Source organism: Notechis scutatus, chromosome 1 (genome assembly GCF_049901735.1).
Source record: "Notechis scutatus isolate UNSWTSFEM ecotype Mainland chromosome 1, rNotScu1.2, whole genome shotgun sequence".
Classification (NCBI taxonomy): Eukaryota; Metazoa; Chordata; class Lepidosauria; order Squamata; family Elapidae; genus Notechis; species Notechis scutatus.
The window spans coordinates 57,321,225-57,340,046 of record NC_142009.1 but is presented as its reverse complement, the minus strand read 5'-3'; the positions used below and the strand labels follow the sequence as shown (position 1 = coordinate 57,340,046).

General features: G+C 38.1%; 1 protein-coding gene across 6 annotated transcripts in view; it reads left to right on the top strand.

Annotated features, from left to right (window-relative positions):
* Positions 1–3,137: 3,137 nt before the first annotated feature.
* Positions 3,138–18,822, top strand: part of LCLAT1 (lysocardiolipin acyltransferase 1) — a 69,637-nt gene continuing 53,952 nt past the window's right edge. The window contains exons 1-2 of one of the 6 annotated variants that reach the window (XM_087965232.1): positions 3,181–3,284; positions 3,835–3,994. Coding sequence is in view for 2 of the 6 variants with exons in the window: in XM_087965214.1 (XP_087821340.1) it covers positions 3,307–3,404 (98 nt within the window). In the remaining 4 variants the exon portion in view is untranslated. Of the gene's footprint in view, positions 3,405–3,834; positions 3,995–5,249; positions 5,349–18,822 lie in introns of those variants that run through there. The other 5 variants (XM_087965227.1, XM_087965223.1, XM_087965214.1 and 2 more) reach the window with 5 other exon arrangements.

The following is an 18,822-nucleotide window of genomic DNA, read 5'->3' as shown; positions in this document are numbered from 1 at the left end:
TGGGGGCCATGAACATTATTATTCTCCAAAGCACCTGAAGACAGGACAAGAAGCAATGAATGGAAACTAATCTAGGATGGAAGTAACCTAGAACTAAGAAGAAATTTCCTGACAGTGAAAACAATTAATCAGTGGATCAACTTGCCTCCAGAAATTGTGAATGCTCCAACACTGGAAGTTTTTAAGAAGAGATCGGACAACCTTTGTCTGAAATGTATATGGTTTCCTGCTTGACCAGGGGGCCGGACTAGGAGACCTCCAAGGTCCCTCCCAACTATTCTATTCTAATTTCTATTCTACAGGTGGCAGTTGCAGCCTTTTCTGGACCAGGATTCCCTATGCTCAGCCATTCAGTCCTAGTTATCTCACGACTGGATATTGTAATATGCTCTACACGGGGCTACTGTTGAAGAGCATTCAGGAGCTACAGCTGGTGCAGAGTGTGACAGAATGGATAGTTTGGGAGAGCCCTGTGACACCACTGCTCTGTGAGCTGCACTGGTCTGCTTCCAGGTGCAAAGTGTTGGTGATCACCTTTAAAGCCCTTCATGGTATGGGTCCAGGGTTACTTGAGAGACCATCCCACCCCACTGGGATTGGCCCATACTATTCGTGCCAGCAAAAGAGGCATGCTGCAAGTACCATCAGCCCAAGTATACCACCTCCCTCCCTACTCCGTCCACACCCTCCCCATGTCTCTTTGGTTGTTAAGGTTTTCAACATTTTATGATTTTATTAAGATGCAACTATAAGCCGGTCAGAGTTTTCCTATGGTAAGATGGGTGGCCAATAAATTTTATAAATAATAAACTTATTTTGTATCTAGCTTTTATTATTTTTACAAATAATTCAAGGCAGCAAACATTTAAGTTCCTCTGACATATCTAAGTTTAGGTTTTACATTTTTTATCTTTGCTACAGCAGCAGATGGTTTAAGTCTCCCAATGAGTTCACTCTAAGAGATGATCCAGGATGATTACAAAGCCCTGAGTGTAGAGTATTTGCTTTTACTGTATTTGCTAGTCTTTTCAGTCATTTCCATGTTCTTGAATGTTCCTGTGACTTTAGATTTACATCCATCTTGGCATCTCACCCCAAGTTTGCTATTTTGTCCATTTTCTTGCTTGTTCTTTGGGATTATGCATTTACTTTTGAGTTGATTGTCCAAAGCCCTTTATATTCAAAAAAAAATTTAAACATTCAAAACAGTCTTTTAAAATGTATTAACATTTGTTATCTCTAAGATAATACTTCTTTGAGAGATTGGTGATACACTACTGACTAAACATAAGAGCTTCATGTACAGTGAAATGGACAATTTGATTCTTTTGGCCTTGAGCTTAGGAAAAATTAATTCACGATTGATGTGTGGAAACCTTGACAGAAGTCTCTGTTTACTTATATAGATCTCATTAATATTTGAAAATTCATGACCTTCTTCCCTTTTGGAAGTACTTCATGTTTGAACAAGGGTGAAGAACCTGAAGCTATTATAGATGAAATACAAATTCAGTTGCCCCTGTCCATCCTGATGCAAGAGTTGTTAAAAGAAAAACAAACAATTATTTGAATAAAATAGAGCTGGAAGGGACCTTGGAGGTCTTCTAGTCCAGCCCCTGCTCAAGCTATACCATTTCAGACAAGTGACTGTCTAGTCTCTTCTTTAAAAACTCGTGATGGAGTGCCCACAATTTCTAAAGGCAAGCTGTTCCACTAATTGTCCTCACTGTTAGGAAGTTTCTCCTTAATTCCAGATTGCGTCTCTCTTTGATTAGTTTCCAACCATTGTTTCTTGTCCTGCCCTCCAGTGCTTTGAAAAATAATTTGACCCCCTCTACTTTGTGGCAGCCTCTCAAACACTGGAATACTGCTATCAGTCACCCTTAATTCTTCTTTTCTTTTGACTAGCCAAATGCAAAACCTGCAGCTGTTCCTCATATGGTTTAGTCTCCAGGCCTTTGATCATCTTAGTTGTGCTTTGAACTTTTTCCAAAGTCTCAACATCTTTTTTGTAGTATGGTGACCAAAATTGGTTGCAGCATTCCAGGTGTGGTCTTACTAGGCTTTTGTAAAGTAGCACTAATATTTCACGTGATCTTGATTCTATAGCCCAGGATACTAATGGTTGGGAATTCTGATGATAGCAATAGCGTTTAGACTTATGTACCACGTCACAGTATTTCACAGCCCTTTCTATATGGTTTACAGAGTAAGCATATTGGCTGCAACAATCTGGGTCCTCATTTTACTGACCTTGGAAGGATGGAAGCCTGAATCAACCTTGAGCCAGTCAGGAATTCAGGATCAAACTGTAATTGTTTCAGGACTTCCAAGAATGGATCCAGGAGACATCCACGTTCATGCAAATATTAAGCATCTGAATTCTTCAGCACAGAGCTAAAATTCAGTACTCAATGCACATCACAGTTCAATTCTCTAACCGCAGTGAAACAAACTCCGGACAGAATTTAGCATCAGCGTAATACATTGGAACACAATACTGGATAGATGGACCAATGCCTAAATTAGGCTTTCTCAATTTAAAGTCTTTGAAATGATGCATACTAAATCCCCCATTGTTTTCCCATCAACGGTGGTTGCTGTAATCCAAAACCTCCAGATTGGAGAAATCTGATCTAAACCTTCACCCTGGGAAAATACAGGTAATCCTTGATTTGCGACCACAATGGAGCCCAGAATTTATGTTGCTAAGTGAGAAACTGGTTAAGTGGGTTTTGCCCCATTTTACAGCTTTTCTTGCCACCTGTGTTAAGTGAATCCCTGCAGTTGTCAAATTAGTAACATGGTTGTTAAGTGGCCCTGGCTTCCCCATTGACTTGGCTTCCCCGTCCTAAATATGAATACATTGTCGAGAATCCAAATGTAAATCACGTGACCGTGGGGAATGTCGCAACGGTCGTAAGTGTGAAGAATGGTGACAAGTCACTTTTTTCAGCACCGTTGTAACGTCGAACGGTCACTAAATAAACTGTTGCAAGTGGAGGTCTGCCTCTATTGTCCCATTTCGAATATGGGTACAGATTTAGGTCAGCCGCAGGAGTTGCCCCCGGTCTCACCCGAGCTACGACCACCCGGTACATCTGGAACGCCACTCGCCTCTCCCTGCTGTTCAGGCTACCCAAAATGCAACGCGTCGCGGTCGAGCGTTGTATTTCGGGCAATCGAAGATGGCGGGCGGTACAGGCTGAGCGGAGCCGGGCGTCGGCTCGGCTTGAATTTGGAAGCGCCTCAGCTTTCTCTCTCCCCTCCTTGGAAAGTTGTCGGTGAGGAAGCCGGCGGCGAGGGATGAGGAGGGCAGGCGGTCAGGTGTCGTCGAAACGGGAGGCTCCCTCGGCTCCACCCTGCCCGTCAGCCCCCACCCAGCGGTCCACCGCCCTCGAAGGGTAGCTGTTAAAAAAACAACGATCTTTTAAAAGGAAGTGGGGGGTGGGTGGGAGGCGAGGGGCTGCTTAATAGACATTAATAAAAGGTAGGCGAGGTCCTCAAAGGAAGCTCCCTCGTTTTCTTCGAGGCAGCAATGACTGTGGAGATGGGGGGGGGAGTGTTGGATTTTGACAAGTAAAAGCGTTTCGATCGTAGGGGTGTATATTTCTTATCATTGTTTGTGAGGTGTTATTTTAGGCTCTTTGGGGGAAGAAACTGAACTGACTTGTAGGAATCCGAAGAAGAGGATCTAGTCTGAGTTACAATAACAGGCTAATATGGCATTTTCTTTTGACTATTACAAAGCATCGTATGCGGAAATACGCCTAGCAAATGTCTACTCATCTGGCCCAATTTGTTACTTTGCTGGACCCACTGTTATAAAATCAGACAGATGGACCATAGCTCAGGTGCTTAACCTTTGAACACCGGTGTCTTCTGGATCCACTCCTGGAAGACCTGAAACAGTTGTAGCCAATTGAAAGCCGGGTGTGCTGACTCTCAAAGCGCTCTGGGAGAAGAGCCAGGTGAAATGAACCCCTTAAAGAAGGTGCATTTGGGCTGTGAGACCTTCACAGAGTAGTAGCCAGAACAGTGTATTTTTCCTTATGGAATTGTTTGCACAGATAAAATAACTATTATTTTCAGGTCTACTTTAAAGTCATACTGAATTGAAAGAAAATGTATGTGACTAAAAGGGTAATTAGAAAAACGAGTTTTCTCCTTAAGGTTTATTTTAAAGACATTGTTGCACTAGTTATGACTGTTACCGTTTTTTGTTTTTTTTTAAACATAAGCCAGACTTTCCAGTGTTTATTTTCACTTAGAATGTTGAGAATTTGACTACAGCTTGGGAGCATCCTTTGCAGAAATCTGGATTAATTTCATCCTACCTCCTTTTTGTTTTTATTTATTCTGTGGCCTGGAAGCAACCTCCTTCAGGTGTTGTCTTCTATTGCTGATGTAGTTATGTAAATACTGTACATGACACTCACCAGCAGGCTGTTAATTAGATGGAAAAAACTTCAATAACCTGTCTCTCTCTCACCATGAAAAGTGGGTGGTAGCTTTGCCTTTTGGCTCCATATGGGATGCCAGCTGTGCCACATCCTGGATTGGGTACCCCTCCACATAATCACACATGCCCTTATCAACCACCTACATTTACTACTGTAATGTAGTCTACAGATGCCTTGTCACTTCATGGCCTTACTATTGCAATGCATTCTGTATGGAACTGTCACTGGCTATTATTCAGAAACTCCAACTGGTACAGAATGCAGTGGCATGAGACTGGTAAAGAGCTAACTTGCCATGGCCAGGTGACACCCTGCTTCAGCATTTATACTTATAGCCAGTATGCTTGTGGTGCAATTCAGGGTACTGATTATTACTTAAAAAACACTGCATGGCATGGGCCTAGTTATTTGAGGAACTGCTTATCTTCTGTGGACAAAAGAAGCCTGGACAATAAGAGGGTGCTCTGGGCCCTCTGATTCTCTGTCACAGAACTTGACCTCTGGAATGAGGGTATCCCTGAGATCTGGAAAGTTTTTATTATCCTGATGGCATTCAGGAAGGCCTGAAAGATTTGTCAGGCCTCAGGGTATTTATTTATTGATTAAATTTTTTATGCTGCCCATCTCCCCTATAAGGTGACTCTGGGAGACTTTCAAGTTAATGTAAAGGTAGACTGAACCCACTTTGTTGGAGGGAATTGCTATTTTTGTATTTATGTTGATGTGATATTGTCTCTAGGTTTTTTTTTTTTTGTGCTACTGTGTTTGTATTCTGTTTTATATTAGGAGCTGCCCTGAGTCACTTTGAAATCAGACAGGGCCAAAAACCAATCAATATAAGTAGTCCTTGTGTTACAACCATAGTTGGGCCTGGCAATTACTGTGGTAAGTTGTGACAGTTGTACCACCTGACTAGATCCAATTTTATGACATTTTTCATGGTGGTATTTAAGCAAATATGGCAGTTGTTAAGCAAACGCATTGTTTGCTATGATACATTTTTACTGGAAACAGGAAGTAAACATCAGTTTCCAATAAAGCCATCATAAGTAGCAATCATGTGACTATACAGTATTGCAAATGGCTGTAAATACCGTATTTTTCGGAGTATAAAATGCTCCAAATTATAAGATGTACTTAGCTTTTGGGGAGGAAAACAAGGGAAACAATCTGCCTCTGCCTCTCAGCAATTTGTCTCCTTGCAGCAAACAACAAACAGCCTGGTCAGCTTCAGCACAGCCTGATTAGCACAAGCAGCTGATTGTTGGTACGATCGGCCTCCCGATGATCAGCTGTTTTCAAGATGTGGGAATTGCCATCGCCTATTGCTGCCTCCGCACGCCCCTTTTTCAGCCTACACATCCCATTTTTGACCTCCGCGTGCCCCATTTTCCACTCATTCTGAGTGGCCGGGATCAGAACAGGCGGAAAATGGGGTGCATGGAAGCCAAAAATGGAGTGCACGGAGGCTGAAAATGGGGTGCGGAGGCCAAAAATGGGGCGTGCTGAGGTGGCAATAGGTGTTGGCAATCCCTGCAGTATGAAACAGCTGATTGTCGGGAGGCCGATCCTACTGAAAATTAGCTGCTTGTGCTAATCAGACTGTGCTGAAGCTGACCAGGCTGTTTGCTCCAGAGAGGCAAATTGCTGGGAGGCATAGGCCAAAGGGTGGGGACTGGCAGGTGGGCGGGGCTTTGACAATATTTGCAGTATAAGACGCACACACATTTCCATCCACTTTTGGGGGTGGGAAAATGTGTTTTATACTCCAAAAAATGTGGTACAGGCTGCTTGCTAAGTGCCCAAAATGGGGTTATGTGATTGTAGGGGGAAACCACATCAGAACTTTAAAATCAGGTTGTAAATAGCTTTTGGGGTGTTTGTCATAATCTTGATTTGTTCTAAATAGCAGTGTAAATGATCCTTAGTCCTAGCTAATTATTCTTATGGGAAGGAACTAGAGTATAGAATTAGGATTGTAGACCAATATTTTTCAGGCCAAGGATCCCAGGCTTAATCTCTGGGTGATGGTTGCACTGATTGGGAAATGAACAGATTGGGTAAAAGTATTTGAGATGTGTTGAAATTGAAGGTTTTCTGTTGCATTTGTCCCAGATTTGCTTTGTGTGTATATTGTTTCTCCATTGGCCTTAAATATCCTGAAGCAGAACCATGCCTTCAGTTCTAAACTTGCATTTCAGTGTTTGATGCCTCTGTTTCAAGTATATGAAGCCCTTTTATATGAAGTGCTATTCACTTGTTAGGATTCTTTGTGGAGAAAATGCTCTCAGTTTGAGAACAATGAGCACCATACAGGCAGCACTGTAATAGAGATAAAAAAGAATCTATGTGCTGGTTATATTGTCAATGACTGAGCTTCTCTTAGCATTATTCAAAATACTCCTGCTAAATAAATTGCTTCAGTAAAACCCAGTATAACAGAATAAGCTTGTGGAGTCGGTTTCCTAATATGTTCTTTTGTGTTCTTTATATTTGTGGATTGGAGAAATTTCTAAAGCAAATTTGGGGAATGGGGGCAGAACAGAAGAAATTTGGGAATGCCCTCTCCATGAGCACAAATCTCCTTGAATAGTATTTGATATAACCTTAGCTCTCTGCAAATATCTAAAGAAATGGAAAATATGCTGAGAGAGAGAGAGAGAGAGAGAGAGAGGCAATAGTTTTTCATCTTTGATAAAATCTAGCTAATTTGTTTTTTTAAAAAATTCTTTGAAATGTATCATTCTTACAATCAGAATCTCTCAGAAAAAAAGATTTAAGATCAATTTTTGGCCCTGTCCTCTATCACAGGGGTCTCCAACCTTGGCAACTTTAAGACTTGTGGACTTCAACTGCCAGAATTCCTCAGCCACTTGGCTGAGGAACTCTGGGAGTTGAAGTCCACAGGTCTTAAAATTGCCAATGTTAGAGACCCCTGCTCTATCAAATCCTGTCCTCTAGTTGTTGTGGCCCTTTACATTTTGGCTGAATATCTGAAAACCTTGGCCTTCTTTGTCTCATTCAAGTACTAATTAGGTTTGACCCTCTAGCTTTTTCAAGGTCAAACAGGGTTGTGTAGTTGTTCTCACAGTGGTGACCTGGTTCTAATTGTTCAATTTCTTTATACTTTTTCGGAATATGAAAGATTGGGTTTCTAAGTTGTGCAGAGAATATAAATAAATAGGGAAGTCTTCCTGTTACAGTAATTAATTTTTCATTGTGGACAGAAGTGGGAATACTAGCACACAATGGAGCCATAGGTTGATTTCTATTCACTTTTGTGCAAATGTTTTTAGAAACCAACAGATGCTTCTTCCCACCCTCCAGCTATTTCTTGCTTGAACAGCAGAGTTGAAGATTTGTTAGCTTTTTTAATAGAAGGTGTTTTCAGTATTGGCTTTAAGGGATATAAAAGTGATTATCTTTACAATATTCATAACCAAAAGAATTATTTTCAATCCCATGATTACATCTTCTAGCGTTGGAACCTTTTCTTATCCAAATAAATTATTCACATAAACTTATTTAACAAATAGGTGGCTGCTTGGAAGATGCTAATTTGCACGATAGTTATTCTTTATATAGATATATCAGATCTGATTGGATTGTGTGTGTTTTTTTTTTGGGGGGGATCATTTAAATAAGAGATAGCAGTGTGCTGCAGCTGCCAAAAAAGCCAACTTGTTCTAGGCTGCATTAACACAGGGATAGAATCAAGATCATATGAAGTATTGATACCTCTTTATAATGCCTTGGTAAGGCCACACTTGGAATACTGCATCCAGTTTTGGTCGCTACGATGTAAAAAAGATGTTGAGACTCTAGAAAGAGTGCAGAGGCTAAAACATATAAAGAACAGTTGCTGGAACTGGATATGTCTAGTCTAAAGAAAAGAAGAACTAGGGGAGACATGATAGCAGTGGTCCAAATATCTCCGGTTGCCACAAAGAAGAAAGAGTCAAGCTATTCTGCAAAGCACTTGAAGGCAGGACAAGAAGCAATGGATGGAAACTAATCGAGGAGAGAAGCAACCTAAAACTAAGGAGAAATTTCCTGACAGAACAATTAATCAGCAGAACAACTTGCCTCCAGAAGTTGTAAATGTTCCAACACTGGACGTTTTTAAGAAGAGATTGGACGACCATTTATCTGAAATGGTATGAGGTTTCCTGCCTGAGCAGGGGGTTGGACTAGAAGACCCCTGAAAGTCCCTTCCAACTCTTTGTTATTTTGTTATTTTTTCCATATTAAATATTCCTCTGAAATTTTCATGTAAATATAATTGGATTGAAGTTTTGACATTTATTCAATTGCTTCTAAAGCAGTACAATTACAATTATACTAGTTGACAATTGTACTAGTTGATTTTTAATTATTATTAACTTGATGTATATGCTATTTTTTATATTACATCCCCTACCAAGCCAGAAATTGATCCTTCTTCCTGCATATTGTCCAATTCTTGAGGTATTGGTGTATGATTGTTGTTGTGTTAGTCATAAAATCGTGCCCGACCTATCACGACTCCATGGACTAAGTTCCTCCAGGCCTTCCTGGCCTTTCCTGTCCCTGGAGTCCATTTAAGCTCACACCGACTGCTTTAGTGACTCCATTCAGCCACCTCATTCTCTGCTGTCCCCTTCTTCTTTTGCCCTCAATCATTCCCAGCATTAGGCTCTTCTCCATTGAGTCCTTCCTACTCATTAAGTGGCCAAAGTATGTATGATTATCCTGGGGTTTAGAATTTCGATAAATCAGGATAGGTGTACAAGCATGAGGTCTCCATGTTCGAAGTTACAGGATACATTTTTGCCTCCCCCCCACCGCAGTTATATCTACTCAGTTTGTTTTCAGTGTATGCTGTGTTTTGCCTATATTTAAGCTGCACATTGTGCCTATGTTTATGTTTCTTTAAATATCATTAATTTGCCTTCAATAAGTGATTGCAAAAGAATAAACATGAATTCAAAAGAGTGATTATTTTGCTTTGAAGTTTGTATTTAAGTTTTTGGCAAGTTAATTTTTTGTTAGTTTTAGTTACTGTTGTTTGTATTAAGGGAAATGGATATTTTATAAAGCAGTCATTCTAGCAGGTACAGCCATGATGATAAAATGATTCCATTAGCCATTGTAGACTTATAAAATGGTTGAAAGGTAACCTGAAACATTTCAAGTCTGCTGAACAATTATATCATTATTAGAGAAATAATCCAGATACTTAAACATCTTCCTTATTTAGATTTGTTTTCTTAAAACCTGTCTGTAAGACAAAGAGTATTTTGAACATTGTTGAGTATATTCTATCCAGAAATGCTTTGAGAATCTTTTTCCTTAAATGCTTCCCAAGACTTATTTATACAAGTTTTATGCAAGTCAAGAATTGCAAATAATTCATGAAAAGAGTGGTCTATGAACAGGCAGTATAGAAAAGAAAAACATAATTGCTTATCAGTGACAGTTTTGTTTTGGACTGTTTAAAAATAGTTGTTTCTTATAATCACAGCATTTTGAACTACAATATATAGTGCAGCCTTTTGGAAGTAGGCATAGATTCTGTAATGACATTTTTCCATTCGTTTTATAAATAAATGTTGATCATTATATAAAACCTTTTTAGAGAATTTTTAGTTTCCAAAAGCAGCATTGGTAGTTGAAATTTAAGAATACCAACAGTAAAAATAACCAAGTGGCAAACTAATATAGTTAATGGCACAACTGAAAGTACAAGATTAATACAATATGATTTTGTTAATACAAAATATTATTTTCTTCCTGGAAGCCATAAAGTCTGTAATTCAAATAAATTGAAGTTAAGAATTTGGAAGAGAAATTTGAAGAAATGAATGCAGGCTAGGATCCAGAGGCCTGTGGAAGTAATTTTGAAAGCCCGTGGAGGATTTGAATTTTCATATGTTGAAGTGCTCTTGGAGCTGAAAACAGAATTCTAAAGCAATTTGTGCTTGTTGTGAGAATCAGAAACCGAATTCACAAGAGTTAATGCAAGCTGTTTGCATGATATAATAAAACAGCCACAATATTGAATTTCTACCAAAGATGTATATCTGTATGGAGCATGTATATTTATATAGAAAAACTCATTCAGAACCCAGTGTTGTATCAAGCAGAAAGTATGCTGATATGTTAGGACTTTTTCTCAACCAAAGATTTTGAGACATACTATATACAGGACTGAAGAGTGAAAAAAACATCTCTCTATTCTTTGTTCTGGTGATAGAAACCTTTATTCAGTTCTACTGTTAATTTGAAAAAAATAAGTTATTAGCAATAGCACACAAAAATCACAATAGAATGTACTATGGAATATTAACAGCGGTGAAAATACTCTTGGGCCTAAAAACTAGTTTTATGAATATAGACTCATAGTTGTTCAGTGTTAGCCTTTTTCTGTTTATATTCCACTTTATATATTTGGAAATTTTTGATATATAGACATACTTAATTTATTTTCACTGAGTTCCTTGGGCAATTTTAATGGGGTGGGGGGAATTAAATGCTCTCTACTAAGATACAAATTTTTTTATAGTTACAGCATCCCTTTAGGTCTCTTAATTTACTTTACTTTTTTTCTAAAAAAAATCATGCTAAACATTTAACTGCATACTCTAGTAAAGTTGTTGAGAGACAGAATATCTCTGTGAGGTCAGTAAATCCAGTCAGAAACTGGCATACCTAAGTTTAAACTTTGAAGCATAGATTTTAGCTTTCCAAACTATACAGACACATTCAGCTATCGTCAACCTCAAGTCCTTGAACAAGCTCATTCCCTACAGGCACTTCAAGATGCAGTCCTTCCACACTATTCTGGAGAGAGTTCAGGAGGGCAGCCTCCTCTCATCCATAGACTTCACGGAGGCACACCTCCATATCCCAATCTGGCCCCTTTATCTCCAGTTCCTTCTCTTTTGCTACAACAGCAAGCACTACCAGTACCGGGCCATTCCATTTGGCCTCTCATCGGCCCCCAGGGTCTTTACCAAGGTTATGGCAGCATTGGCGGCATCCCTACGTGAGGAGAATGGATGTTGGTATATTTACCTGAGACACCCTTTCTATACACGCTGCAAGAGAGTCCAGCCCCACCCTGTATTAGTCTGGTCATGGTTTGGGAGGGATCTTCTCACTGTTTTATTTTTCAGAGTTACGCCATGTCTGCCAAGTTTCTTTGCCAAAAAGCTGGGAGTCAGCAGCAGGGGCTGGCTTTTATAGCTTTGGCAAACTCAGCTCGATGATGTAGGAGGTCTAACCCTATCCTGGACTCTCGCAGTGTGTATAGAAAAGGCGTTTCAGGTAAATATACCAATGCCCATTCTGCTTTATCTTTATGTCAGAATTTATCTTGAAGGAAATGGCAATGGAAGCAGCTTTTGGAAGCCTGTACCATAAGAAGGATGGAGGAAAAAACCAAGCTGTTGACAAACATTTCCCTTTAGAGGTTTCCATCTGTAATTTATTCTGAATTACTGAATTTTAGGAGAACAACTCTTTCATGAAAACAGCTGTCAGAATAGCAGATAATAATATGAGATTATGAAGTTATAAATATATAGTGACCATGTCCTCGCTAATTCTTTTTTTTGCAGCAACATACACTGTACTGCACAGTGATGTGTTTGCAGCATAAAATTACTTGAAGTTGAGTAATAAGTCTGGATCCTGGATCATGAATATACATTTTTTGCTGGACCTTTGTAGTAATTTCTGTTTTAATCCAATTATTACAAGTAACATAGAAATCTATTAGTACTTAGAAATCAGTATTGCACACACTGTGTTTATTACGGTAGAAAGCCAACTAAGTGGTTAAGGCGTTGCCCAGAAAACCAGGAGATTGTGAGTGCGAGGTCTGCTTTAGGCATGAAAACCAGCTGGGTGATTTTGGGCCCATCATCCTGTCTCAATTAAATCCATCTTACAAGGCAGTGATTGTGGAGAAAATACCAGGAAGGTATAATAGGTATGTTCACCACCTTGAGATATAGATGTACTAATAATTATAAGTATTATAGTGATGATGATGTAATAATTGGTGCCTTGGATGCAATTCTAAAAGATTTAGGGCACCACTTGAACCCCATTGGCAACTTCCCATCAGTCAGTTGAAAAGGCAGAATACCTTTAATGCCATCCCTAACCCTAATGCATCTGCCTATCTCAAATATTTGAAAAGGGCTCAAAAACTGGGGAAAAAATCCAGTCTAAACGTCTAGGTGACTGTACAACTAACTATAATCTTTTAAATGTTTTATATGCTGAAAAAATTGCAGCAGTGGTCCTGATACTTTATCTTGCCCTCTCAAGGAAATATATCTGTTTTACATTGTATTATCTTTGGAAAAAGATTGCTGTTTGTGATTATTATTAGTATTTCTAAAATCTAGATTGCAAGTCACAGATATTTTTCTCAGAGAAAATGTTTACATAAAATGGAAAGTTATTCTGAACATAAGGTTTAAATTTATTTCCCTTCAAATCAAGTCTTAAATAAAACTTGACAAGTATCCACTGTTTCCAGTGTTTATATCTGGCAAGATTCTCATTCCAAAATGGACATTTCAGTTTATAACTTTGTTATCCCACATATCTTGAATTTCAGTTCCCAAAACATAACTTAAATACTTTTTAAATTTAAATAAGAATTCACTCTACTAAAAGCAATTCCTCCTTTTTTTCTGTAATTACATTAATCCATGTAGTCTCAAGGGTCAGTTTTCTCTCTTCCATATGAAAATAGCATTTTAATATTACAGTGAATATCAAAATATGGTTTAGCTTAGAACATTGCAGTATACATGTTACTGTTTTATTCCAAATGTTGAATGACATTAAATAATGTACATCTACTCTAGCCAAAACAAATGAACGGAGATCATCATCATCAAATGTTAATGTATTGAGCATGTTTTTGTTTAAACTTAACTAGAAAAAAAATATCCTGGAAGTTTGTTGCACTTGTTCATAAAATGTCAAGCTTACTCAAATAGTGATTATATGCCATCAAATTTTATTGACTCTTATTGGCCAAATGGATTGATCTTCCTAATAATATTATCTTAGATAGCTATCATATATGTTAAAGTTGAATGCTAACACAGTATATTGAAAACATCACCTACAAAAGAGGCATGTTGTGGAGAAATATAATCTTAAGAAAAACAGAATACTCCGGAATGTCTTCCTCCTTGAGAGTATTCTAAAGACAGCTAAGCTAGAGAATATTTATTTTTTTGCTTATTGAATATGGCTCATGGATTGTTCAATTTTCTATGGCTCTGTGTAGGTTACATGAAGCAACAAAGAACATTAAAGTAGAATTAGTAATTAAAACAGCAACATCTAATGATAGAGATAGATCAGTCTCATTGTCCCCATAATCTTTCCTGAAGATCCATGTTTTCATGGCTGTTTACAAGTCAATAGCGGGGGGGGGAGACAGATAAAAATAGAGCATGTGTGTGTGTGTGTGTGTGTGTGTGAAGTTTTCACGGGTACTTGTATGGTATTCAGCTTTGTTCGGGTATTTTCCCACGTCATTGTAGTTGTGCTTTTAAAGTTGTAGCAACGTTTCGGCAGAATCTCATCTGCCATCATCAGGCTTCTGTATTGTGTTCGTCTGTGAATCAGACTTTTACAGTTTTACAGACTTTTACAACTGTAAAAGTCTGACTCACAGACAAACACATTACAGAAGCCTGATGATGGCAGATGAGATTCTGCCGAAACATTGCTACAACTTTAAAAGCACAACTACAATGACGTGGGAAAATACCTGAACAAAGCTGAATACCATATATGTGTGTGTGTGTGTGTGTGTGTGTGTGTATACACACACACACACACACACACACACACACACACACACACACACACACATTTTGGAAGATGCAAAGATTGGCTGGAATACTAAACAGAAGCATGTCCCACTATATTTTGCTGCAGATCCCCTTGTTTAATTGGCCACACTCAAAAGTTTTTATGATTTCATCTGCAGATTATTAGAAAATGTGTTGTTGTTTCAGCTAGGATAGCTTATATCTGGTTCCTGGAAGTTACCACATTCTCCCTCTGGATATAGGATTTTGGTGCTGTGGGGCAGGATCCTAAAAAATGCAATTGTTTCATAAACATACTTAGCAGCAAAATGGAGGAAGGCAATCCTATTCTTATTAGGCAGTTTTAGAATAGATAGGAGAATCCACCCTTATTTTTCTTGAAATGTGCAGCTATAAACAGTTACTTCGCTAATACTTCTGTTGAAACTTTTAAGCAAATGTATATATACAGGGATGCATTTTCTCCAGTGGAAGAACATGTTGGGTGACTACACACACAATTTTATACATATTGTACTTGGTGCAACATGTTGCTGTCTTCAGATTTGATAGCTGTTAACTACTCTGCATGGGGCTATCATTAAGGCTAGAATAGAAAAAGAATTGAAAAGTCAGGGGAGTCTCAAAGAGATTATTACATTATACCTCTGCTAAAAGCTTTTTCCTAGCTGTTTTGCTGGTTTTAAATAGTGGTTGTTTTTAAATAAATACACCTTTTTGTGTGTGTTTGTAGTGTAAATGGTTGAAAACCTTAATGTTATCATAATACAATAGCTATGTATATATCCTTAACAAATATTTAGTAAAAATTCTGTGTTTTTAAAAATATTGTACAGAATTCTATAATAATAATTTAGAACCAATATAGCCCTCAAGACTAAGATTCCAGAGCTTTTCGTGTTTTAGTAGTTACCTTGAACAGGAATTAATTCTTGAAACAATGAAATGCTTAATCCACTTGAAATATTTGTTAAAGGAATGCCGGCTGTCAAGAATGTTGAAACCAGTGTTGAGTTATTATAATAACATTTTAAGGAAGTTTTTATTAAGGGTGAACATATTAAAATAACTGTTTCCAAAAATGGATTGCGAATCTGTTGGGATATCCTATCAGTGACTAGATGCCTTTAGCTAGACAAAAGGATTTTGGAATGTGAAATTAATGGATTGCCTTTTTAAAAAAAATTAAGGAATGAATAATAAAGGCAAATAATTAAAGCATTATGAAATTAACAAGGAAGTAAAACAGAACAAGGTCAAAAGAAAAAATAGGAATATAAATCCACACATTCACACAATTCACATATATTTGAATACATATGATGATGTACGTAATTTTGAAATACACGTATCAGTCCTCATGAGGATTTATTTTCATTTTTTTATGGGAGCAATTTACCATCTCAGTCCATATAGTTTTTATGTAGTGTATGGATATGAATGAAATTAATAACATATTTAACACTGCTACTGATGACTCTACAGTCAATCCCCAAAATATCTAGTTTCTACCAGCTTTCAAAAGCTGGGGAAGTAGGAGCCTTTCCCACTATAAGAGATATGTTTACTCTCTGAAAAGAACGACCTCCACAGAGAAAGTCCATCATTGGGCTTCCACTTCAGGGTAGATGGAAGATATTTACTTGGTGCTTTCTAACTGTTCAGATTAGGTAGATTAAATCTATCTGGAAAAGGGCATCTCTTGGCCCTTAGGTCAGAGGTGGTATTCAGCAGGTTCTGACCAGTTCTGGAGAACGGGTAGCAAAATTTTTGAGTAGTTTGGAGAACCGGCAAATACCACCTCTGACTGGCCCCACCCCCATCTATTCTCTGCCTCCCGAGTCCCAGCTGATCGGCTGGATCTTCTTTTGTTGCCCTGCATAGGAGGACAGAGCTGGAAAGCAGGTTGGGGAGGGAATGAGATTTTGCAGTAACCTTCCCCCAAGAGTGAGGAGGGAATGGGGATTTTGCAGTATCCTTTCCCTGGAGTGGGGTGAGAATGAAGATTTTACAGTACCCCCCCCTGCCACGCCCACCAAGCCATGCCCTCCAAACTACACCACGCCCACCAAGCCATGTCCACAGAACTGGTAGTAGAAATGTTTGAATCCCACCACTGCCTTAGATATATACTGTACAGTAGCTTTAAAAATAGCACTTTGAATTACACATGCAGACCAAATGTAGTCAATTAAGCTCCCACAGTATCCATATAACATGGCAATAGTATGACTGTTCAGAAATCAGCCTGGCCACTATATTGTGGCACAGGTGAAATTTCTGGGTAATATTCCATTAATAGCTAGCATGACTATTAGTTGAAATAGTGAGATGACCTGAAAAAATATTGAGGATTATTTAGTTGCAAATCAAAGAGAATTGAATGATGTGTTCATTCTTATCAGAACAAATTATTGTTGACTCTTTAGTTACTGTAAATAGTGAGATTGCTCTCAAGTGTTACTGTTGGTTGAACTGAATTTGTTCTTTCAATAGTTTTGTGCCAGTGGAAAAATTAATATTCCCTATTAATTGATAGCCATCTCATTTTGCTCTGAATAGATGAGAAAGTAATTAATCATGTTTCTCCTATTTAGAATTAGTCCCTCCATAACCTTTGAAGAGGTTAATAATTTCCTTGAAGAAACCTGCAAGTTGTTTTTAATGTTAGCAACAATGAATTAGAACAATGATCCTCCAAACAAAAATTACAAACAAGCAAAAACAGATGAACCAAAATATTTAAAAATATTCACTAAAATGTCCATGCATTCTGAGGTATCCAGGTCATGGTTTTCCCAAAGGTGCTTTTTCAGAACAGTTGCCTCATGAAAAAGCACCTTTGGGATATTCACTGAAATGTTTTTATGATGGATGGATGGATTTAAATAGTTTGCATGGATATAAATGAGGAAATTCTATGTACAGTTTATGTATGTATTTCCTATGTACACACATAAACTTCTATATTCCATATGTTGTATAACATGTGAACATTTTTTTATAAATTGAGATCAACTGACCAGCAATATCAGCAAAAAGGTCAGGAGGAAAAAGATAAAAGTATAACGAAGTAATTGATTTATTTATGCTTATTTCAGAATTTTAGGGAAGTATTTACTGAAAGAGGTAGTAGTGTACAAATTTTCAGTCAAAAGGTTCATTTCAGATTTCAGTTTATGAACTTTAACTTTCTAGCACAATAGGTTAATAAAATATGTAGTACATGTGCTTTATTTATTTATGAAGTTTAAATCCCACCTTTATTTTTGTGCAGGGAGGCATACGTAATGCTCCCTCTCCTATTTTCTTCATAATAAAAGCCCTGTATAGTGGATTGGGCTAAGAGAGTTGCTGGTTTATAGTCATCCAACCAGCTTTCAAATTAAATTACCATGTGTATAAAATTCATAAATACAAATAAGCTAATGAATTTGAAAAGCCAGTAGTGTGGGAGTTAAGATACTGGATTAGAAAATTATCAGGCATGAATGCTCATTGGTTCCCCTTTGAACCAGTCATTTTCTCTGAAGCTAACTTCTTTCTTATTGTTTGTGTTGGGAAGGGAAGGGAATGCTCTCTATATCACTGAACTATTAAAGGGCAGGCAAGATGTAATCTTAGTTATCTAAGAGTGATTTGGAGAAGTAGAAAAGGGATGATTGCATCAAGAAAAGCAGAAGAGGAAATGTGCTGGTTCAAAGTGTCATTATGGCTTTAAGTTTCATAAAAATAGTACATTTTTATTCATTTATATCTAGCTAGAAGTTGAGAGAGTGGACAACTGGTGGTTGCTCAAAATGAAGTAGGAGGTACAATTGCAAAACTTAAAAAATATTTAACTACTACAGATAGTCCTTGCTTAACTACCCTAATTGGGACCAGCGACTCTGTTTTTAAGTGAAGTGGTTGCTAAGTGGGAAATCATGTGACCATGATTGTGCTTTTTGGCTGAAAAGAGAAAAGACTACTTCAGCTTTTGCTTGCCTTCTAACTGCTCCTCCACCCCTTAAAATGCTCAAGTGTCAATTTACTGTCTTACACATATTGAAAGCAGTCTGGGGCTGGGAGTTGTGGGCACATGCTACACAAAGCGTTTACTCTCTTGAAATCCTTTTCTTTTCAGTCTCTCCACTAGGAAAGGGGGTCAGGCAAAGAAGAAATGGCCTACAGAAATTGTCTGCTTCCCCGTCACAGAATGGAGAGATTGGAGGCAAAGAGATTTGAAGAGAGTAAGCTTTTTGCTCTTCTGAACATCAAGATAAATGTGATCCTGACAGCAGTAAAAAGAGTCAGGCAAAAAAGATACCGCCTACAGAAATCACATTCTTTCTTCCACCCCCCACCTTGCCCCTAAGGGGACAAAAGGAAGAGAAAGAGATATTTAAAGAGACTACCATAAGCTGCCCCACAGACTTTGAGATCATTTTCTGTGGTTAGAAGAGCAACAGCTTATTTTCTTTGTCTCTAATCTCTGCTCTACAAGGAGTGAGGGGGGGGGGACACAT